Source organism: Condylostylus longicornis, unplaced genomic scaffold (genome assembly GCF_029603195.1).
Source record: "Condylostylus longicornis isolate FDR11 unplaced genomic scaffold, ASM2960319v2 ptg000015l, whole genome shotgun sequence".
NCBI lineage: Eukaryota > Metazoa > Arthropoda > Insecta > Diptera > Dolichopodidae > Condylostylus > Condylostylus longicornis.
The window spans coordinates 2864717-2890127 of NW_026577984.1; the positions used below are offsets into that span (position 1 = coordinate 2864717).

General features: G+C 22.9%; 1 protein-coding gene across 2 annotated transcripts in view; it reads left to right on the forward strand.

Moving 5' to 3' along the window:
* LOC129605829 (protein O-mannosyl-transferase 2) overlaps nt 1-22298 on the forward strand; it is a 28353-nt gene extending 6055 nt beyond the window's left edge. Inside the window, exons 9-14 of one of the 2 annotated variants that reach the window (XM_055515804.1) lie at nt 205-445; nt 936-1084; nt 4493-5108; nt 10037-10186; nt 21825-21884; nt 21951-22298. In XM_055515804.1, coding sequence (XP_055371779.1) covers nt 205-445; nt 936-1084; nt 4493-5108; nt 10037-10186; nt 21825-21884; nt 21951-22018 — 1284 coding nt within the window. In that variant the 3' untranslated portion in view covers nt 22019-22298. Of the gene's footprint in view, nt 1-204; nt 446-935; nt 1085-4492; nt 5109-10036; nt 10187-21824 lie in introns of both variants that reach the window. The other variant, XM_055515803.1, reaches the window with a different exon arrangement.
* Nucleotides 22299-25411: the final 3113 nt, after the last annotated feature.

Genomic DNA, 25411 nt, shown 5'->3' on the forward strand with positions numbered 1-25411 from the left:
AAAACTAAAGTAGGCTTCGGTATAGTGCAGTACCTAAATAAAAAGTATAGGACCGGTTCAATTCTATTTAGCAATATTTATTTAATATAATATTATTTATAAGCCTTTTAGAAAATTTTTTGAAAATTGTTCACATTATTAAATTTTATGATTATTGACATGTTATGTAGTACAGCCAATTTTGATTTAATTTTTTAATTTTAGGATGGTGTAGGTGATGCTAATGATGTTTGGAGAATATTTATTGTTGGTGGGAAGGAAAATGATACAGTATTGACTGTAACTACAAAATTTATTCTAGTACATTATTTACAAAATTGTGCGTTAACATCAACTGGTAAACAATTACCAGTATGGGGTTTTGAGCAACAAGAAGTAACATGTAATCCTAATGTAAGAGATAAAAATGCATTTTGGAATGTTGAAGAAAATATTAATGAAAATTGTAAGTATTTATATGCTATAAACTAATGTTAAAGAAAATGATTAAAAATTTAAGATGATGCGACAATGCATACAATTCTTGTTCTTTTGCGTTGCAATACACTGAGTTGCATAAGTTTGCACCGTTTAAAAGCTGAAAATAAAAATTAAATGATTAATTGCTGTAGCATCTACTAATTAAATTTGTTAAGTCTATATAAGAACAACCGGCGCTCCTTAAAAAAACTTTTTGTAATTAATTATTTCTTTGCGGTCCTTTTATTGATAAAAATTATTTTATATTTTATTAATGTTTTATTAATGTTGTATTTAATTTATTAAAATAAGAACTTGAAGATTTTGTGGTAGTTTCATTTTGAAAATAAATTTTAATTTAAAAATTTAAATTAAATAGACCCAAAATTTTTTTTTCAAATAACTTAAATTTATTTGTTTTTTACTTAACAATTACCAATTTTAAAATCTAATTTGTGTTTCTCTTTTTGTTTTAGTACCAAGTGTCAATTTTGCTATATATGGACCAGGATTTTTTGAAAGATTTCTTGAATCTCATGCTGTTATGTTTCAAGGTAATGCTGGTCTTAAACCAAAAGAAGGAGAAGTAACAAGTAGACCATGGCAATGGCCAATCAACTATAGAGTAAGTTTTTAAAATTGACCTATTTTTCTATTCGCGTAGGGTGCCGAACCAGTCAGCACCGGGCCTGCTTTTACATTATGTTTTTTTAATAAACTTTCAAAACTAATATATCATTGGGAAGAAAAACACAACTCAAAAATATATAACTTCGATTTTCGGAATTTAAAGAATGTATAGCCAAGTGTGAATGACTATCGAAAGCTAAAAGAAATTGGTATAAAACTATTCTATAGAAAAGTTTTATATATTAAAATATAATAGTATTAAAAGTAAGTTTGCGATCCTGCATTTTGACTTATGTCACTGTTCTCGCAAATATGCGATATGTGTATTTTTGAAGCTATAAATGCACTTTTCCGAAGCAGAGCTTCTTTTGAAAAGAATATTTTTGGGAAATTGCGGACACGGAAATTTATTAATTCGTGTTGTAAAGTTCTTTTTAAACGTTCTTTTTAAGTTAGGTTATAAGTGAATACATGCTGCCAATATAATCTCCAATTTTAACTGTTAATGACGATTTATTGTGATAATAATTTTTCAGAAATAAGTAATTTAAACAAAAATTTACAAAAATTATCAAAAAGATATTATTATTCGTACTATATTATTTTTTTAATTGGAATTGATCTTGCGAAATAAATTTTGCAAAATAAAAGTTTGCTTTTTATTACAATTACAAATTAATTTTTTTTTAGTACCTAGTTACTTTTTTAATGAATTTGTGTCTTGCCAAATGGTAAAAAATTAAAATTTCATTAATAATGTGAACGCCAATTTCACCTTAATGTTATCAACTTTCAGCATTTTTTTTTTAAATATTTTTACATAATTACAAGAATAAAATGAAATTGTTGTTGTTTTTCATTTTAATTAATTTTTCCAAATTTAATTTAATGTCACGTTTATAATTTTTTTTTTGTGCTGCCTTATTTGCAAAATACACCATATTTTTTTATTGATTTTCGTTTTTAAATTGAATTAATTCAACGGAACGAAAAATATAATCAAAAAATTTCCGCGATTTTAATGGGAAATCATCGGTATATATATATATATATATATATTTTTAATTTAATAATAAAAAACGTTAAAAGTTATTTTTACACTATAATTTTTGCCTTTCGTTAATTTGATGCGCGAGGATTTTTTTAATTAATTTGCCAAATTAAATTTATTTTTAATAAAAATTAACGAATTTTTACTCTATAATGAAATTTTTTATAACGATGTAGGCAGTAGTGTGATTTTCCTTTTTTGCGTTTTCTTTAAAGGACTCAATCTATATACGATATAATTATAGAAAATGCGATAAAGCAAAAGTATCATAAAAAATTATAAGACAAATTTATCAGAGTGAAAGATACAAAAAAAAAATTGTATATAAGAATGGAGAATAAGAAATTTGTGCAAAGTTATAAAATACAATTATTTTTTGTTCTTTGGATAAGTATTTCCACTGTTCCAAAGAACAATTTTTCTTGCTTTTATTAAAATTAAAAAAAAAACGCGTTTCATAGAGACGCCATTGTCTAGTATTTCAGTCTCTCTTTGTTTAATTTTTTTTTTTAAATGTCTTGAATTCTTCCGGTATATATGAAATGACCTTTAATGTATTTTAACTTATTACACAAAGGGCATACTTTCTATGAAAATGCTTATAAAATGCATTAAATTTATATATGTATTCTACTTATAATTCAAAAGGACTAATGGCAATGATAATCCACTATCCGTACTCTTATATACTGCATATGTCTTAATGCATTTAATGCGGTTCATTTGTTATAACCGTACGAATGTAAGTTCGGAGAGTATACAAAATTTCCTTTACCGTTTGCAACGCTGAGAAATAATGGTCTGAGGTATAGACTCTAGCATATATTTTTGATGAACGTCGAATTTTGAGTCGATTTAACAATGTTGCCCGTCTGTTACCACCAAATCTGTAAGCTCAGCAAATTTACACAAATAATTTATTATAGTAAATGCCAGAACCCTATTTAGATTATATGAAACATGTATTTTAACTATCTCCAACACTTAAAATCATTTTTATTTGTATGGATAATACAGGGTTGATAAGGTTAACGGTTGATGAGTAAGTTTGCGAAAACTTCATCGAAAATTATAATTTTAGTTACCCATATATTTTTCGGAATCTCTTAATTGAGTCAAAAACTATTTGTAACGAAGAAACTAAGGATTTTTGTTGGTCCCAAATTTTCATTTATAATCTTTAATTTATTTGATACGATTTCATTTTTTGAATACATCACATTTTTATATGATTAAAATTTATTATCCATCAACATCAATAATGAAAATATTCATAACTATTATATACTCGTAATATACAAAAAATTCTATATCTAATCTAAAATTCTACCCACCTTATGTATTTAAAAATTTATTAAAATATGCAAAGTAATAAATGAACATTCAATGTAATTATAAAGGAAATTTATTGACATTTCAAATTTTTATTTTGAAAATTCTTAGAATTCTTCATATACTCGTACTTAATTTTCAAATTTATGCTTATTTAAAATAGGCTGTTTACATTACTAAAACACTTAAATAAAAGTGCCTACATTTAAAAATATAAATGGTAGATAGCTATATTTATGTTTTACTATATTTTGTAAAAATTTCGGCTTTATTACTTACAATAATTTGGTTGGAGACTAAATCTACGTTAAACAATGAAAGTCGTATATAAAATAAAAATGTTGGAAAATCATAAGAGAAGAGAGAATTAAGGAATTATTATATTTTTGAGGCTATACAACTGGGAAATTAAACGATATTAAAAATTAACTCATATTTTGACCAACAAGTAAAAAAGACTAAAAGACAGAAAGTCGTTTTTCAAAAAGCACAAAAACAACACAAATAATAACTTTTATTTTGTTGTTGTTCATTTTACTATGAAAATATCCCAATTATTATAAAGTTTCCCTCTATCACATCAAAAGTCCTTAAATGTTACTTAACATTATCATTAATTTTTAGAAGTTATGAAACATAAAACACCAAATGTTTTCTAACGAAATGTTGCAAAACGTGTCTGTTTCCTTTTTTTTTTTAAAAAATAAAAATAATTTTCGCGAGAAGTTATTAAAATTTTAGAATAGTGCTGTGTATATAAAATGTATAGTCCCCCTGTGAATAAATGCTATTAGCTTTTTTAATCTCTATACAATTTTTATTTCATTTAATTTTATGATACCTTAAAATATTCTTTTAACTTTTATTATTTTTTAACATTTGGCTTGTTACTATTATTTTTTATTTAAATTTTGATATACATATATATAATTATATAGTCAATATTAAACGTTATTATGTATATAATAAATATATTTATATACTTATTTATTTAATATAATATTGTTTGTTTTCCAACAGGGACAATTCTTTTCGGGACCTCCTTATCGTATCTATTTGCTAGGAAATCCAATAATCTGGTGGAGCAATTTAATGTTTTTGTTACTGTTTTTAATCGTTTTCTTTATAACCGCTATTAAAGAAAGACGTCAAGAAGGTCATTTTAATAGAAAAAGAATAATGATGGAAAAAGAAGAAAAGGATAAAATAAAAATAAAAGAGAAAATAATAACTGAATTAGCTGAAGAGGAACAACAGGAGAACCGAGATGATAATATAAAGACAAGTAAAATAAGTAAATATTCAACAATTTTAACTGATGCTTCTACAACAAAAATAATAAGTGCAGATACACATAAAACGGAAAAAGGGATTCAAATTCGAAAATATCAGAAACAACAACAGCAACAACAAAATCAAAAACTTAAACAACATGATGATTCTATTTCAACGTTCTCAAGCAATAATGACAATATTATTAATGAAAAAGGAAATGGTACTGATAGCAAAGATATTGGCAGGGATCCTAATTTGCAACAGCGAAAATATCAAAAAAATAATAATATTACTGACAATAGCATCAAAAATAGTAGTGTTACTGGTGGTACCATCATAATCAGTAAATCAGCGAAGAATGGTAATTTCTAAAGAAAAAGCTTTTTTTTTTTTTTTTGAAATGATTTTTTTTTTTATTAAATTTTTCAAAAGAAAATGTAAATATGTGCATACATAGATAAAATGAAAGGCATCAAGACATCCTTTTTTGAAGATTTTAAATTCTCTTTTTTCATATTGTTCACGTTTTCTCGTTTTGCTTTTGTGAGACCACTAAATAATTATCAAAAAGTAGAGGTTATCTTAAGTGAAAAGAATTTTAAAGAGTCGGGTGTTTTTGATATTTATTTTCGATAAGATCAGGAGGTTAAAAAACAAAAACATTAATTTTAATTCTTGAAAAGAAAAATCGAATCAAAATGCCTAAAAACATTTAATCTACACATTTTAATTAATATTTTTAAAGCATAACTCTATAATCATCAATTTGGTATCAGATGTACTTAAATATGGGGCCTAATAAATATCAAAATTATTTTGTTTCTTCTTAGGTAAATTAAAATTAAATTTGGGTGGCAAAACTAAATCACATTCTTTCAAAATATCCAAATTCTAAGATTCTTTAAACTATTTATGGGGTGGATTTTAGTAAAAAGCAGTGAAATCGAGAATTCGCAAGATAAGAAACAATATTGAGAATTGATTTTTATATTTAATGTTTGTTAACAAAAAGTAAAACTCCTTCACTGAAAATCACTTCCATATTGTAAATTTCACTCTCATGTTCAAATAGTCTCGATAGTTTCGCGGTCTTGATCTTGATGTGATTTTGTCTCAAGTAAAATTAACTGATGAGAGGAATTTCTTACAGGAATATTGTACAAAAAAAATGAAGCGCAATTTACTTTCTTTACTGCAGCAACTTTTAACAATTTTTTTTATAGAACACCAAAAAATTTGTTATTCTAATTTTGTAATCTTTAGGCTTGAATTTCTGTTTTATTTTATATCCTTAATTCCTAATAATTTCTGTAGTGACAATAATACACAACATTTTTGCTTTTAAATAGGAGCAATAACTTATCATTACTAAATTAGTTTGACTTCGTACTATAACCTATTAATGTTTTGAAAGAAATTTGGATTGTTTTTAAAATATTTCAGACTAATAGCATCTTTTAAGTATTATTAGTAGTAGTAAAGAGTAGATTTAAGTAAATTGCTTGAGATATAATAGCAGGAACTTCGCATTCTTACTTATTACTTCCTGATTTCGTAATTGTATGTTAGTTACGTATATATAATACAATAGAGTTTCTATAACTTAGTTATTGTTTAATTTATAATACCGTAAATTTTAAGAGTATCTTTTTTAGAATTTTAAGAATTTGTGAAAGATGGTTGTCTAAAATCTGTTTTTGTTTTCTTTTTCAACTCATTCACAATTAACTATAAGTCTTTACAGAAAACACTGATAAATTAGATTTTACTATTTTCAAAAAGAAAAGCTTAAAAGAAAATTGTTCAAATTGTTTCATTAACATTTACATATACATTTGCCCTATATATACCTACCATATAATGAGTGAATAAAAATTAACTAAAAACAAAGAAAAAAACTAAATTAATTATATTCCATTAAAATTTTTATATAAAGAATTATTTTAATGACTCAATTATGCTCGTATCTATTATTTACTGAAAGTACAATTTCAAAAAGAAAAAACAAAAAAAAAAATAAGAAACAAAATAATGTTAAACCATTTTGATCCAACAAATTTTTGCGGTCATTGTTATTGTAAATTTTTTATTTCTTCATTCTTGTACTTTTAATAATAGCATGAATCCCTTAATAATCCTGATGGTCATGTCAATGAAGTGGAATGAACAGAACGTCATTTAAAAAGCGTAGTGAAAAACTGAGTTTTTTTTTCCTTTTGTGTCTTTATTTTGTTTCTTCTCTTATTGTTCCTTATAAAAGGTCTATGCGATGCTAACGAGTTTTACGTGAAATTATTCAATAGTTAAGACCAAGTACATGTTGGTATGCTAATTTGTTTTTAGTTTTGCTTGTTTTTTTTTGATTATTCTTTTACATTGTTTTTGCTATTTTTAAAAAGTCGTAAAGATTCATTTCCCATCGTTTATTTATTTTCTTTTACTATTTTTCTGTGATTTTCTTATTATTATTACTTTTTTTATTTCATTTTATTTTTTTGCTCCGGTATAATTTTGGCTCGTTATTGCTTTCTTTTTAGTTTGAGCTTCACTTATTTTAATTTTATCGACTGTGTATAATATTGGCAACGAGGAACAGCAAAATTGGAAGTTTTTTTATTGGAAAGAGTGAAAATTAATAAAATGTTGTACTGAAGTCATGACTTTTATTTTTGTTTATATTTTAAGGTTGTTGATTGTTGTAGAGTTTTTGGTAAATTTGCTAAAAATTATTTTTGTAATTTATGCATTTGTTCTTTTTTTGGATTGTTTTTTTACGAGAATTACGGTACTATTTAAAACTTATACAACATACGGAAATATTATGAACTTATTTTTTTACAAAAATCGTAAATATTTAATCATTTTTGCGCCTATCGTATAAGTAGTTAAAAAAATGATTTTGTTTGGAAAACTATTTACAGCATTTTTTTTAACGCTCATTGAATTTGTTTGTTTCTGATTTTTAATTTTAAAATATTTTAAAAATGAAATCACCCAATGTGATCAATTTTATTGATCATGGCAAAATAGATAATTAAAATATGAGTAATGTATTATACAATTTGACATCCAACATTTTTGCCAAGAATTACGGATCATTTCTTCATATCAAAAAGAGTTGTGCATGCTACATTATTTCGAAACTGCTGTTGTGATCATATTTAAAAATTTTAAAATTGTTTCTTTGTCAACCCGAAATTTTCACTTTCCGGTTCCAAAGGGAATTTTTCACCTGTTATTCATATTTCCAGTTTTTTTCAAAGTTTTTCTAATGTTCATATTCTTGGAAAGTTATTGTGTAGCATTTTGTATTACAATCATGACATGTTACTCTATTAAAATAATTTTTTTTTTTAGAATTTCGAAAAATTTTAAATTTACATTAAAAATTGTCCTGTTTTTCATTCCTTTTATACGTTTCTTGTCATTTTAAAAATAATGAAAAGATTTTTTTTCTTTTTTGATGGGGGTTTTCTAATAAACATATTTTCTAATAAAATTAGATCTTAACTAAAAAAAAATAAAAAGGAGAAAGTAAAAATTAGAGAAAACAAATATAGTATAGATAGAAAGAGACAGAGGGAGAGAGAGAAAGAGAGAAAAAAAAATTTAAGTTATTGTATTTTCATTATTCGTGATGACAATAAATGAACATATTTTGCATGTCCTTTTATGCTTTTAAGCCTCTAGGACTGAAGTGAATGAAAAATAATTATGTTTTTGCAAATTTTCTATGAACCACCACTACTGAGGTGGTTCGGATGTATGTAAAATATTTAAGTCTTTTATTTTTGGAATTTTGTTGTTTTTTTGTTTTTTAGTTCTCTAAATATAAAATCAAATGACTTTGGGGTTTTATTATATTATAGGAAAACAAAAAACAAAAGAAAAAAGAGAGAACAAAAAAACACAATAATACTTATTTTTATTGTAATAATTTTTGTTAAGAGACTCTACAAAAAATTACTCCAGATATTTACTATTATTACATTTTTGTGCTATTCTTATGGATGAATGAATAAATATGAAAAGAATTTTCTAATATTAAATGAATTTATTATAATTTTTATTTTATAAGAATTTGATTTTTTTCCTGTTATGTTTTTGTTTTCTTACATTCTATATGAATAATAGATAGATTTTTGTCAGAAAAAGAAAAATATTTTTACATTATTATTATTAAATCATCATTCTCTATTAAGTGTATAAGTATTTTCTGTAATAACAATAAAAATTTATACAATAGTAGAGAAAACTATTTATGAATAAAATAAAATGTTTTAATAATATAGAAATGCTTAACGTACATATATACAAATATATTGAAAAATAATTTTAATATTGCATATTTTCAGTACAGGACATAATAATTAAGTTAAGAAAAAATTTTTTTTTTATATTAAATATTTTAATTCCATTTGGGAAAATAATTAATTTTTATGCATATACGTGTTTGTGTATATGTACTGACTGCGTTATTATGAATGTATATACATACATATGTATTGTTTCCACATAAAAGTTTGTTCTATTTTCCTAATTAAAATTTTATACGGAATTTTAAAATGTCAAATGTGAAATTCTTACAACATTGAATAATAGAAAATGAATTGATTTAAAATTAAATTTAGCAGACATTTATAATTGACACATAAATCTGAAAAATTAATTATATTAAAGCAAATTTCAAGGTAAAGTATGTAGGTTTGAATAGGTTTGAAAATATTGTAAAGTTATTTTAAATTACTGAAAATTTTCTATGTATCTTTTGTATTGAAAAATTTTTTTAGTTTAGGAAACAATGAAGAACAATGTAGTTATTTAGCTTAGTTTATCAAATTTTCACAAATTTTCTGTAAAAGTAAATGTCCGAACAATAGCTTAATGTATATGGGGTCCAAAAAAGTATTTTAAATATAGTTGATATACAACTTCAAAAGTGAATTTATCATATATTTTACAAATATTCAGAGTACAATATTAAAATTTAAAAGTACAAACAAGAATACGACAGTTTTATCGTGGTTAATTCCTAACCGTTATCGTGGCATTAGTTAAATAATCGCACGAACTGTGTATTTCGTATCTCATACTAGAATGTGTATTTCTGTGTCTCATATACAAAAATTCCAATTTTTTGTAATTAGCAGCAACATTACCAAAATTAAAATTGATTTCTCAAATTTTCTTTCCAATTTAGTTTTTATTTTACGTTTAACAAAAAAAATAAATATTTATTTCATCAAATTATTTGATTTTCACTTTTGTTTTTTTTTTTTGGCTTTTCAGAACAAGTTGACGTTAAAAGAAAATCTTTAAATGCAGCTGCATGGCTTTTTATCGGTTGGTTATTCCATTATTTACCATTTTGGGCAATGGGTAGAGTTTTATATTTTCATCATTATTTTCCAGCTTTAATATTCAATTCAATGTTAACAGGTAAGAAAATTATTTTCAAAATATTTTTTTATAATGCTTTAAAAATCTAAAATCAACATTTTCTATAATGTTTGTTTTGCTTTTTATATACATATATCTATGTATAATGAAAATCGAAAGAGAAAAGAAGATTATGTTATTTTAAAGAATTAAAAAAAAAATAAGAACAAGAAATGGAAGAGGATAATTTAATGGGTTTTTTTTTAATGCACTGAACTTTTGTACTTGCAGTATACCTTTCTACTCTAGCATGAAAACAAAAAAATTTTCTTTCATTTTTTAATTATTTTAGATATTTTTTTTTTAATTTAATTGATTTTCATATTTTAAGTTTTAAGGGGTTTCTTTTTATATTTTATGTACATACAACTTGAGTATTTAATTAGGATCCAAAAAATGAATTTATCTTAAAATCCTTGGAAATATAAAGCATTATTTATGTATACATACACATATATATATATATATATATATATATATATATATACAATGCATTACTAATAAATTCTAGTCATTGTCTTCTATTTTTGCTAAAAATATATTTTATGTTAACGCTGTATATAATTTAATATATAAGTATTTTTTAAGTAGAGACGAATGGAAAATTTGTGTTGGGACTGCTGCAGCCATTTATTATTTATTTTTTATTATATTAAACTTACTTTCTGTCTATAAAAACTCGTAATAGTAAGGATTATCTGTTAAATTTAATTCCGAATTCATGTGACACTTCTTGAATAATAAGGAAATTCAATATAAAATTTAATGGCGAAAAGTTAGTATGTTGAGGAGTAATAAAGAAATTATCAAACAATTTTGTAACTCTCCCCACAGTATTTGCACAGGAATGCATCCGATTTTGTTCATATTAATGCAGATACGATATTATATCAAAAAGGATCACTTTAAGGAAAATTCATATTTCTCGAATTTTCGAATTTTGAATTTAATTATATATTAAATTGTAATATATCCTGACAGCACATATTACATCTTATCTTAATAAAAATAAATAAAATTACTTAAAATAATAGATACAAGGAATAAATTTCAAATTTTCTTGTTACCTTCTATTAAAATATAGATGAATAATGTAAGTTTATAATTTTATCATGTACTTATACTAGAAACCCTTACTATTTAACAACTTCTCAATTTAAAAATATTTTTGTGTTGATACTTCAATTTTCGGAAAAAGCAAAATACTTGAAATTCTTTTTACCAGAATTGTTGTATTTAATTTTTCTACAAAATAATATTGAAAGAACGAAAATAGTAAAATAATGTTTATGGAATCGATTAAATTAATGAACTTGTGTTAAGAATTTTCCACTTTACCATTTCTGAGATACACAAAATAATTAAATTGTATCTTTAGTATAGTAAAATGAATGTGTAAATTTATTATACCCAAAGGAACTTGAATGTAAACTTTTGATTTTAGGTTGAAATTAAAAATCTCTCAAAAAACAATAAAAAAATAAAGGTAGTAAACTAAAATATTCGAATATTTTGAATTTGTTATTTTTGAAGTTTTGTTATTAAAAAAAAAAGAGTAACAATATTTTATTTTTTCTAATAAAAATGACCAAGTGACCCCCTTTTTTGTTTTCTTTTGCATGGGGCAATAACATTTATATTAACTATTCATATTTTTATAGGTCCTTTTCAAATCATGGGTCAACAACCAGATGAACTTAATCTTTTAGAGATAAGCACTATGAGGGTTGAAAAAAAGACACTTTTTTTTTTTAACTTTCACTTACTTTATATTTAAAGTTTTGTTAAAAATCCTTTTTTTTTTTATTTCAATTCAAGTATTAAAAAAAAAAATGTAGGTATTAAAAAAAAATATAGCAAAACAAAATGTATAAAATGAACAGCAAAACTTTTAATTTTGTTGTGAATTACGAGGATATCCAGAGGAAAAAATAAGCCTTAAACTTGTCTGGGACGTTTTTTTTTTTTCATTTTCTTTTGCTCTCTTTTTTCTCCTCCTAGTATATCTAGGAAAAACTTTTCACAATACTTATAGGAAAGTTTTTTATTAAGAGGATAACCTCTTGCCTTTGTTTTACTCCAAATTTTTTTTTTATCTTTTTTGGTTTTTATTTTCTATTTTAAGTTTAAAGTTAAAAAATTGGTTTTTTACTTTGTATTTTGTTTTTGCTGTTTCTATTTTGTTCTCCTAATGTCCTTAATCGTAAAAAGTTTTTTTATTTCCTTTATTTTTTTTTTATTTTCAAAATAAAAATTATTTAATGTGAAATATTTGTTTGTTTGTCTTGCTGAGAAATTTTTATAAAAAATTTATGGTCACTTAGTATACCAATTCTAATGTGGTATAGTGGCTTACGTTAATTCAGAAGGAAATTTGTAATTAATTATTGTAAACTTTTGTAAAGAACGCGATATGATTTTTATTGTTTGGAAACGTTTTCAAATGCCAATAGCCTGATTTTATAGGTATATTTTGTGTACATACATTTGAAAATTATTATAAGATTTTTGTATTGAAATTCTGATGATATTAAAATAGCATTGGTGATTAAGTTTTTTAATAAAAATGAAAACTCAAAAATTAATCAAAGAAACCAATTTTTCCTAAATTTTTTTTAAATATTGCAATTTAATGTGATGAAAGAAACGTTCATTCAATAATAAAATCATGATAGCTACTAAAATTTAAATTATTTTGAGATTGTTTTGAGAAATGACAAGTATGTTTGTATGTAAAATATCAGAAATATTTTCATTGCAAAGCAATTTTTTCCTACTGGCCTGGGTTCTGCTTTTATTTAACAATTCAGAAAATTAATATAAAATTTTACTGCTTTGGGTAAAGTAAAATTTTACGATTAGGATTTTTTACGATATAGTTTAAAAAATAGAAAAGATAAGTTTTTTTAACAATTTTCAACATTTAATGTTAGATTTCCCAGCAATTTATCAAATTTTCACAAAAATACTCTTAAATTTTTGTATAAAATCAACAGTTAAATTTACGTTATAAATTTCAACTTTAAAATTTAAAATTTTTTTTTTGCATACCTAATTCTTCCTTTTTTTTACAGCTGGACATTGTAAGTTTTATCATTTCTTTCTTTCATAAAAATTTTATACTTTTTATAATATTAATATTATAAAATCTATGTAGGTAAATATATATGTATATACATATATTTTTCTCTCTCACTCTAAGTGAAAATTATTACGATACTTAACAATAAAAATTTATGAATTTTATATGTGAATGAACGTTATGAATCCACTTAAATGCAACAGTAAACTCTTTTAATGATGATAGTTATAATTCTTAAATAGTTAAGGGAAATAAAAAACAAAAAACGACAAAAAAAAGACAAATAAATAAAGTTAAAAATTCTTAAAGAAGAAATAAAATAAAAAAAAAATACTTGAACCAACTTTTTTTTTGTTTTTTTATTGTCAGCCTCCTAGAAAAGATTTTAACTTGAAAATTTTTTCACCTATAAATATATATATACATATATATAAAGAATATGCTTGTAGGATGAGAGGTGAAATAAAAGTAAAGACGGAATTAAAGAGTTGGAAATTCAAAAAGAAAAAAAAGGAAAAATAACAATAATAAATTTAAAATACAATATAAATTCTGATGGTGTCCCTTTTTTGTGCAAGCAAGCACTATAAATATTAATATATCTACAAAATACTAACTAATAATATATTTTTTTTAATACCTGTAAATGAAAAGTTTTAAAGAAAGAAGCAAACAAAAAAAAAAACGTGACCTTTTTGTACATGGGGGCAGTAAATTTTTAAGGAGTTTCATTTCATTTTAATGGATTTGTGTATATGTATGGTATAGTGGAAATTTCAAGAGTTTGAATTGCGAAACGGTAAACAAAATAAAGTTCTTGTCGACTTGAATTTTTTTTGAGAAAGAACAAATAAAAAATAAAGAGAGAATGAAGAAGAGAATGGTGGTAACTAATGATAGTTGGACAATAATAGTAACTATTACTTTTTATTTTTTAATATTTTTTTTTAAACAATCTATGGAATTGTGAGTTTCCAATTTGCAACAAACAATAATTTCAAAGGTGAACATCCTCTGAATAGATTTTTAGTTTTGGTTTTTCTTTTTCTCATTTACCTCATTTAATATTGTATTATTAGGCAAGTACTGTGATCTTACTCAATTTCACATGCTGACTTTTTATTTTCGAGAAACTTAAAGAAACTGTTTTTAAAGGGAGATGTTTGTTGCGTTGTCAGTTGCGATGATAATTGATATGTTGGACCTCGGGAAAAATTTTATATTTCTACGTTCAAATCTGTTTGGATTCTTAAAAATCATCTTATGAGTTTAAACAAAACAATTTCATTCTTTCGGGTTACTTTTTATGAGGTTTGTAGAAATAAAATTTTAATGATGAATATTATTCGGATGTGCAATGTGGTCGTTTGTATGCTGGCCGCAACAATGGGTTTTTTTATAAAACATACTTAAATAGTTAAATATATGTATGTAGATAATTAGTTTGAGAGTACACATAATATGTATGTTTAAAGTACGTATTATATGTAAGTATGTGAAAAATGTGTTTATTATTATTTCGTTTGAAATTTCATCTAAATTAAATTTTGAACTTTTATAGAAAATTTTAATAAAATATATAAAGTCGAAGCTATTAAATTTCTAAATTCAATTACTTTTAGACGCTTTTACTACAATAATATTAACTATTATTAATTAATGTTAATAAACTATAAAATACAAAGCGACATAGGTTCCAATTTATTGTGAAAAGCGAATTCCCATGTTCACTCAATGTTAAAAGTCTCGAAAACTAAGTTACTTGTGCAATTTCGAGTGATTTTTTGAGTAACATATTATTTTTTTTTAAATTTTTTAAATTTAAAATTTCAAAAATACAGAGGATGCAAATTGAGATTCCTTTGATTCAAATTGGTATGCAATGAATTTTTTTCCCGTGATACCAACCAATATCAATGCTTGATTCTTAATAGTTTCTTAATTTTAGTTTTTATTAAAAATACTTAGTTCAATTTTAATTTTTAAAATATATTTAAAAAATATATTTTTTATTTAAATTTTTTTGTTTATTTTACAATAAATTTTACGCTAAAAGGACAATATTTTTCGATATGAACATTGCCTTTTTTAATATTCATTTTTGAAACAATTTAAAACTTTTCTTATATTTTTGAAACTATTAAAGAAATTATTGATGATGAATTTGAATGAACATTGTACTTAAAATGAAAAACAAAAAAAAAAATAAAAACTCAAAGCTTAACCAAAAAAAAAACGAAAAATTCAAATAATTTTTTTCTTTACCAGCATTCCCTTAGGCATTTATATTTCCAAAATAGAATTTATATACAGTAGAACTGGAGAGAGTGAAATAGAAAATAAAACATGGCAAATATTATTTTTCCTTTCATTCTTTTGTTTTTTTCATATTTTTATTTTTTTATGTCAGCATTTTCGATGTTTTCTAAGTTTTATATATTATTATATAAAAATACACTGTCACAGCAATTTTCATAAATCTATGCCATTACTTAACAGCTACACAGGGAAAGGATATGCAAATTTAGCGAAAAGAAGAACAAGAAAAAAAAATAGAAAAAGAGAGAGAGAAAAAAAAAAAGAATTTCATTTTACAGATTTTCTTTTTTCTTATGTCGCTTTTCCTTTAGTTAAACAAAACCCTAAGGGTTTGATATGAAAATTGAAAAGTGAAGAAAGTTGTAATTTTTTATTTCTCATACTTCGAAAAAAAAAAAAACAAGAACAGATAAGTAAGTGGAAGTTACATTTAAAATTTGAGAAATATTTTCGCAATTCAAATTGTTTGTAACAATTTTTCTTTTATTAGGAAGTAAATATTTAGAATTTCCCTTAAAAATTTTGTCTTAATTCGCATTTCTTGATTAATTAAGTACACAATTTAATTTTTTTCTGATTTTAAATTAAAAAATTTGTTTTAAAAATTTACGACAATATTGTGTGCTATATAAAAATTAAGACACTTTGAAAAATACTTTGAAGTTTAAGAAATAATTAATTTAGGAACTTAGGATTGAAAGCTTGTAATAATTTTAGACCATTTTGCATTAGCAATTTTTGTCTTTTGCTAAAACAAAATATCACTGATTTTGTGTAAACTGTGATGTACCAATTATTCTTTTCTCGATTTTCACGATAGAAAAAACCAAACAATTGATTGAGCCATCCTGTCGTATTTAGTCATATGTGTTGCCAAAACAAAACCCGTGCCAAAGTCAATTAAGAAAGTTTTTGTTAAAAAGTGTGAGCTTAAAAAAAAATTAATCAAATACCTATACCTATTCCAAATTAGTTGGAACAGTCATGCTTAATACCTATGCCTATTCCAAATCAATATCGTGCTTAATTTTAGCATGCCGAAAGTTTTTTAAGTTCTATAATACGTTTATGATATTTATTTATGTAAGAGTTATAATTTTAGTTTTAAGATTGCATTTTTGGAATAGTTACATTCCCTAAGGAACATAATATAATCATTTTTTAAGGAAAATTGCTTAGCAGATCTTGAATTTATGCTAAAAAAATTTTGTTGGACCTTGTATTGCTGTAGAACATTTTTAAATTTAGTCAACAAAATACTAAAATTTGAACACTAAGAATTGTTTAAAAATTGGTAGAACTACGATCCCGGTTTTGTTAAAATAATAAGCCGGAATTTTTTCATATATACCGTCATTCAACTTTTATATATGTATATTAAGTATTTTTTACCTGCAACATTAAAAATATCGATTTTCCATTTTATTAAATTGTATAAAATCTTATATTTCTATTGTATACCTCAGAATATAATAATATGAAGTATGTGAAACAAAAATAATAATTTTAATCAAGATAAAATTGCAAAAAAAAAAAAAAACAAGAAAGAATCAAAGAAAAATAAAAGTCCTTAAAAAAAAAGAAATAATATGATAATATCCTTATTAATTTTCTAATGTACATTTACTTATTCATTTCTCTGATATGGTGTCGCTTGTATATCATAATAAAAGAGAAACCAACCAGAATAAAATAAAAAAAATATATTCGTTTTTTTTCTGCATATTCAATGTTCCAAATTGAATTTATTCAAAATGATGTAATACATTTTTTAAAAAATAAAATAGCATATAGCAAAAAAAAATTATTTTTTTTTTATTTTTATCCTTCAACATAGTAAAATATTTTTATTATTTAATTTTAATGTTAAAAACGTTTAAAAAATATAAGGAGCTGCAGCTTTTAAAATAAATCTTAAATTAAATGGTTATACAAGAACTTCGGACTAGCATTGTACGATTTAAAAATTTTTTGCTAATAATTCAGTATTGAGTGAATTGCGTGGATTGCATTGGACTTTTTTCAGTTAAAATATGAAATTATTAAATTTATAATGAAATGTGTTACAAATTGCTTGGAATTACAACTCTTTCTTAAGTTTCATACTACAGTATGTCGTTTCCAAACCCAATTCAACTTACACATATTAATTCCACAAAATGAAGTCCTGCGGAACAAATAAATTTCTGAATCATGCTTGGATATCGTATATCTGCATTATGAAACTCAGGGATTAAAAATTTCAATCAGTTGAACAGTTAACTCGGATAAGTTCGGATTTTATTTTGACATGCCCGAATTTTTAATTGCCGGTAAACTACAATTCATTTTAACAATATAAATTTAAAAAATCAGAAAATATAAATTCTATAAATAAATTCTGCTAATAAACAAAGATTGATTTATGGAAATTGTATTCTTTTCCATAAAATATTTATTAAATATCTTAAATTCAGAAGACGGAATTAAATCATTAAAAATTTAATCAAATATAATTTACTTTTTTCAACAATTCAAATCATTTGTTACGTTGCATAATATATAAAATATTCCCAGTTGTATGCTTCTTTTAATATGACTTTAATGTCTTGACATATTCTATCTACATAGTAAATCAACATTATTATTTTTTTATAAGATTTATAGGCGCGCGTTCCAAATTATTATCCTTTTTCTTGTTTCGTTTATCGCATTACAATGCGGGTATTTTTTTAAAATGATCTTATATAATACGTATTTTTTTTTTCATATTTTAATTTTTATAGGAATGAGGTGAGACAGCAAAATGAAACCCTCTATAATTTAATTTATATAATATGTGGCAAAATAGATTTTATTTTATTAAATTCATATTTTAAATAAAAATTAGCTTTTTGATGATTTACATAAAATATTAAAATGAAAAAAATGAAATTTACAATAAAATGTTGTACATAAATCTTATTTAGTTATAGGGTATAAAATAATTGTATACATAAGATTTAAATATGGCTTACGAGTATAAAGTAAACCAAGTATAAAAAATTGAATTTATGGTTTTCAGATTTTCAATTTTCTCTATATTGCAGAATCAGTTTTCAGCACAAAATTCAAATTATTTATATATATATAAATAAGCTAATTAAATTTGAAGAGTTAATTTCTTTTTCAAATATTAATTTAGTTTTTTCGCTATTATGAATTTGAATTTTTTAGATTTTGACATGTTGCCAATTATATATTTTGTAATTCAATCATTAATCGTTTAGAGTTTCAACTGGAGTGCAATAAATACATAATGTGGAGGTTACTTATCATATTATATATAATGAAATAATTGTAATTTTATTATTAAATTTAAATCTATATAAGCGCATATATGTTATATAGATATAGATTTTATATTATATGCATCTTGTGTATTATATAAATTTAGAAATGAATAACTTTTAAAATGAAGAGTGAATACAACTTCAGCTAAGCTGGCTTCTAAATTTTATAAATATATTTATCAGAATATAAAGTATTATTCCCCATTTAGAATTGACTAAGTACAGTTCATTGCTTCTTAAATATTTATTTTAAAGTCGAAATGTTATGTGTTTAAAATTATAATCCAAGTTAAGAAGCAATAGTTATACTGCATAAACTATTGTTTTTTAATAAATAAAAAAATTTAAATTAGGAAAAATGTCCACAAGGTATAAATTACTTATTATTTTTCACATACTCAAAAAAAAATTCAATTAAAATTTTCACCGCAAAATATTTGCAGCTTCTAATCATGCGGTGTTGCGTTTATACCACATAGTATGTATATCCACATAAAAAATTTCGGATATAATATGAATAAAAAAGCTTAAAATCAAATTGGAATATTTGTCGTTACGAGAGAGTGCATTAGGGTGCAATATATATAGAAAGCCCGAATCTGACTACAAAGATTATTTTTCAAACAAATATTTGTACAATTAGACTGCATGATGATATAGTACAAAAAACTCCTGAAAATGTTTAATATCACATAATTTTCTAACACAATGAGAAGTACTTCAAAAAGACAGTTTTCAACGGCTTTGTAAAATCTATTTTTCTTTTAAACGTCAAACAAAGTTTAATTAAAAAAAATTGCTGTATGCGTGGTCACATGACAAGTATTTATTATTCATAAAATGTAAAAATTTTAATTTTGAAATAAGAAACTGATTGTAATTCTATATTCTATATTCATGCATGTATTCATTCGATAAGATTTTTTATTAGATATATAAATTTTAGAAAAAAGGATTTAGTTAAAGTTTTGTAAAAACATTTTATTCGCCTAATTATAGGGGGTATTTATTGAAAATTTAAGAAAAAAATATATTTAATGTTTAATTACATATTTTATTAACTACTTGCAATCAATTCATTTTGGGCCCCCTTAATTTTCAATTACATTTTAGTAATTAAAATTTTATTACTTCTAAATAATTATCCTTTATATAAAATAAAGTTTTTCATCTGTGTTCAAAATGAAAATATATATATATATATAATATACTTACATAATATGGGGAAAACCATATAATATGGTTTAAAAAAACACAAAATTAAAATATTAAAGAAGGGATAAAATAATTACCTTCAATATATTTTAATTTATTGAGTTAATTATTATAATATATGTATATGTGTATGTATACATATTTATTATTTATTACAATCATATTAAAACTGGCCAGAATATTAAGTCATTGACATCAATAAAGAGAATTCCATTAAATTTAATAAATTTCAAACACAAAACAAAAAGGAGAAACCAAACAATAAAAATAAAAAAAAAAAATTAATTTTGTTATTATCCTTTATCTTTGGTTTTATATGCTTTTGCTTTCGTTGCATATATACATATATACACTTAATTTTTAATAACATGGGATTCTTTGCATAATATAATTTTTTTTTTCCAATAAATATGCTATTTTTTTAATTTTAAGTAGGAAGAACTTTGGTCAATTAACCACATAGCCTAATTTCAATAAAAATATATGCATTTATAGATGTAAAATAATGTAAGGTCCGATGTCATTAAAATATATAATAATTGCTTAGTTTATTATTTATATGCGCATATTTATTATGCAGAAAAAAAAATAATATTTTTTATTTTTAATAAATCATTAAAGACATTTACGTATAATATAGTTAAATCATAAAAATGGCATAATATGAAAATTATATTTGTATATTTAAAATAAATCTAGAAAATATTTTTATTTTTCCATCAATTATTAAAATTTTTAATGTTCTCATTATGAAAAATCTAATTGTTTGCATTATTAGAGATACCCAAATTATTTAAAATTTTTATAAATGCGGGTTCACTATAACCTATGGAATGAGATTAAAGAATATACCATAGGTTAATAATGCTTAACTATTACAAGTTGATAGACAATTTTGTAATAATTTTTTTTTTAGGAAATAATATTGTTATTGAAAGGTTAAATGTGTTATAAAATAATTTGTGTAAACTACTTATTTGAAATTGTAATATTTATTTGATTTCGAAACTAGAATTTGCAGGCAATGTTAAGTGTAATAGCAAAGAATATACTTAGTTTCTATCCTATCTTCTTACACAAAAGGTTTTCAGCCATCAATCCTAAAAAGTAGAAATGTCATTACGGCTTCCTAATTCAAGTTTTCAAAAAGCTTAATTGGAATTATTTCGGGTATTTGGTAAAAAATACAATTTTTTTTTATTACTTAAAAATTTTTAATAATTTTACATTATTAAAAATTGCTACCTCACATGCTTTCTTATATACCAGGCTTATTAAATTACTACTGAAAATTCATATTTATTCACATTAACTGAAATTCTGCCCAATTTATACTCGTATATTTCAATAAATCTAAATTTTTTAACTATAAAAATCAAAATATATTTGTTTTTCTAAATTAATGTGATTGTATAGAAAAGTAACCTCTATTTAAGTTTTATTAATAATTTACCTTGTAATTTTTTTTAAGTGGAAATTATACATTTATAATTTAAATTATGATTTAATAAAAGTATCAACAGCTGTTTCATTTCCTTAAAATAATACTTCCGCTTTTTTTTTTGAATAAATTTAACATAAAGATCCTATAATTATCTAGAACTAAATCATAAAAATAACAGTATCTATATATGTATATTATGTTTTACTAATTTTTAGACAAAAATTACTTATATTTTTATTTTTTTAATATTTTCATAATATTATGCAGGTGTGATGTTCAATTATATAACTGAACGTTTACCAAGTTGGTTACAGCATACAATTTTGGGTATTTTATTATCAATTTTAGTTTACAGTTTTATGCTATTTTCACCACTTTCATATGGAATGACAGGACCATTAGCTAATGAACCAAATTCTACAATGTATGGCCTCAACTGGATGTCCACATGGGAATTTTAACAGAAATAAATATAGCAAAATAAAAAATAAAAAAAAAAGAGAGAAGCAAGAAAATTTATTGTTGTTTGTTGTCATAATACAATATATTTTTATACATGTTATATACATACTTATATATTTATGTAATTTTTGTGTATGTCGTTATAAATGTCCAGCATATACGTATATTTGTACATAATATTTATATATTTATTTTTTTTATATTAAAATTGAAATTTTTGTTCATTATGTTGTATACAATACAGTAAATGATTGTCATTATCGTTATATAATCATAATCAACATTATAAACATCATTAAAATAAATACATGAACGTGTTGAGAATTTAATATAAAAGTGTACTCGTAATAATATAATGATAATAGAATATTTAGGTAAAAATATATATGTACATAAATATTATACATAATGGTAACAACATTAGTAGGTACATTATTTTTATATGTAATAATTATCGAAGTAATGGAATTTACTGGTTACTCGCGTATTTTTCATACAATTTTTATTATATGAGTGAGTATTTTTGTTTTTTGTATGTTATGTATACTCGGAATATAATATTTGATTTAAAAATTTATAAATAAATATAATTAAAAATTGTGAGATAAATGCTTATGGTTTAAATAAATAGGAATTTTAATTTTTTTTTTTAAATTTTTATATTGTAGTATATATCTACAAAAATTCGTGGAACAAAAATGTTGTATTTTTATTCGTATATACAAGTTGTACACATTGTATAATTTTTCAAGTTTTTATTGTATTTATTTATTTAATAAAATAATGTGGAATTTTTTATAATTATGTTTAAACCAAAATGTTGTGTTTTCATTTATAATTTCATTTGTATAACCATCATGTAGGTATTTTATGATTAATCAGCGTTTCAATAATTTATTTGAATATACGTATGTTTAGTCCAAAAGGATTAAAGGTAGGTTGCAATGGTAAATTGATTGTATTGATTTGAAAAGTAAATGAGGAATTATATAATTGGTTAAAATATTTACTTATGTGTTTATTTATTGTATATGTGTGTGTTACTTGAAATACTTAAACAATTTATAAGCATTATAATTGAATAGAAAATATTTTCTATTATTAATTAAAGTTTTATTAAAGGTTGCAAATTATTAAAAATTTATTTAATGTGAATGTTATCTAATGTTAAAAGAAAAATTAAATTTTTTCTTTGTAAATTTTAAAAAATAAAATTCATGATATTTTAAATTGTTAGAATGGCGTCCACCTGTTCTGCAGTTATATGAAGGAATTTCTATTATTTATTTACATAAAAAATTATTAATAAAGCTAAACAACTATTCAATTAGACGGTTGCTTGCAGTGTGATTCAGTTATACGGTTGTATGCAGCAATTTCATGTACCTCTGTAGCTCAGTTGATAGAGCGTCCGCCAAGAAAGCGGTAGGTCACTATGATTCAAAGCCAGTTCGAGGAGAAAATTTTTTTAATTTTTTTTTTTAACTCGTTACTTTGATTATTCCTTTGATTCCTTATTTATTGTAAAATTTGAATAATTTGACATAATAGCTGAAAGCAGAATTTTTCAGTACAGAACTATATGTAAAAAACTTGAAAACAAAAGAAGATCGCAGTGCTTTTCAACAAAAAAAAAAAACAAATCTTTATTTAAAATAATTTTCAAAATAAAATTTGAGAAACAATGTTTATTTAAAACCTATGGCAAATCAAATTAAAAAGACGTGTTTATTTCTGAACGGTGTACCATATAACAATTTTATTTTATTATAATTACAAATACGAGTATGCTTTAATTACATACATTTTTGTTTAAGCACTATAATGAGATATAGAATGTTGAATATATTATTAAATAAAATGGCGTGATTTAAATTATAAATATATATTTACTTTTCATTTCATTTTTAAAATTAAAAATTTTCAATTTACTTTCAAATAAATTTTTAGTAACATAATAACGTACATATGTAGGTATCTCTGCACCTATTAGTATTTATGCAAACGTGAAATTTAAAATGTTTTAAATATTTTATAGAGCCCAAAATATTACCTTTAGTTTAGCGATTTAATCAAAAAGTTAGACTTGCAAGAAATTATTCAAGTATCATCTACGAAATAGTAAGCTTTTCGTGAATCTCTATACGGTGGAAAAGCTGCATGAATTATGAAAAATAATTTAAATATTTTAAACTATAATTTATGGCAGAAATTCTTTAAAAATCAATATATGTAGTCATTCCAAATACTATTTGAAATATCTAGGACAAAAATATTAATTAAATATGAACAGTATTTTTTTGAAGAATTTAATTCTATTTTCATTTTAGTTTTTATTAATTCTACTAGTACTTTTCTAAAAAAATTTTGAAAAAAAAGTGTTTATTAGTTCTACTCTGTCCGTCCGCAAGCATGTTTGCAAAACTTCTACACCCTTGAAAATAGAAGGATGAAATTTCATATGTACATAGATCTTTACTAGAAACTTATTTCCGTAGAAAAAAATTTTTATCTATGTACCACCTGCCCAAGGTGTGAAAAATGTCATTTTTGACTATTTATTGTAGCGAAACCATAAATATTTTTCAAATTTTGCGCACTCGAAGAAGTAGTAGCTCGCTTTTTCTACCGTGGCGTACCATATGTGAACTTTAAAAAAACAAAATGACCGTTGATATTTATCGTTGATTTTTGATTTAATGCCAAATTTTTGATATCGGTTTTCCTCTAAACCGCAGGTTGATGGACTCTGAAATTTTAGCAGCTGTTAGATACTAATAAATAGTTCATTTCGTCACAAGTTTTTAAATTTTTTTTCAAAAACTGCATATTATGTAACTGTATGCAATCCTTAATGAAATAGTTTCGTATATGAGTGAAGTTTTTTTAATTATGCGATACATAGCTAGATTGTTTTTAAAAGCAGTATTTTCATTTGTTGAAGAGAAAAGTGCTGCATTATAAACCATTGTTTTGACTCAACTTTATTTCCTATTAATTTTAATACAACTTGTCCTTGTTTTTCTTTTCTATTTCTTTTTTTTTGCCATTTTCATTAATGACATTTTTTATTACTTTAAATTATATTGTATATGTATATATTATATATATATAAACTTTTTATTATTAAATATAAATTACAGAATCCACAGGAGATTTTTAAATTTTGTAAGTCCAACAGTTATCTATATGGTTTTTCATTTAACTGGTTTTTTATTAAAATCCTTTTTTCCAAATAAATTCTAATAAATTTCTATTGTTACGGAAATTAACTATTAAACACATTTAATTTTATGATTTTTTTTTCCACAATAATAATTGTAAAATTTAATTTTCTATAAAATGGTATTCTACAAAAGACCTTAAATTTTGTCAAAAAAATAAGAAGAAAA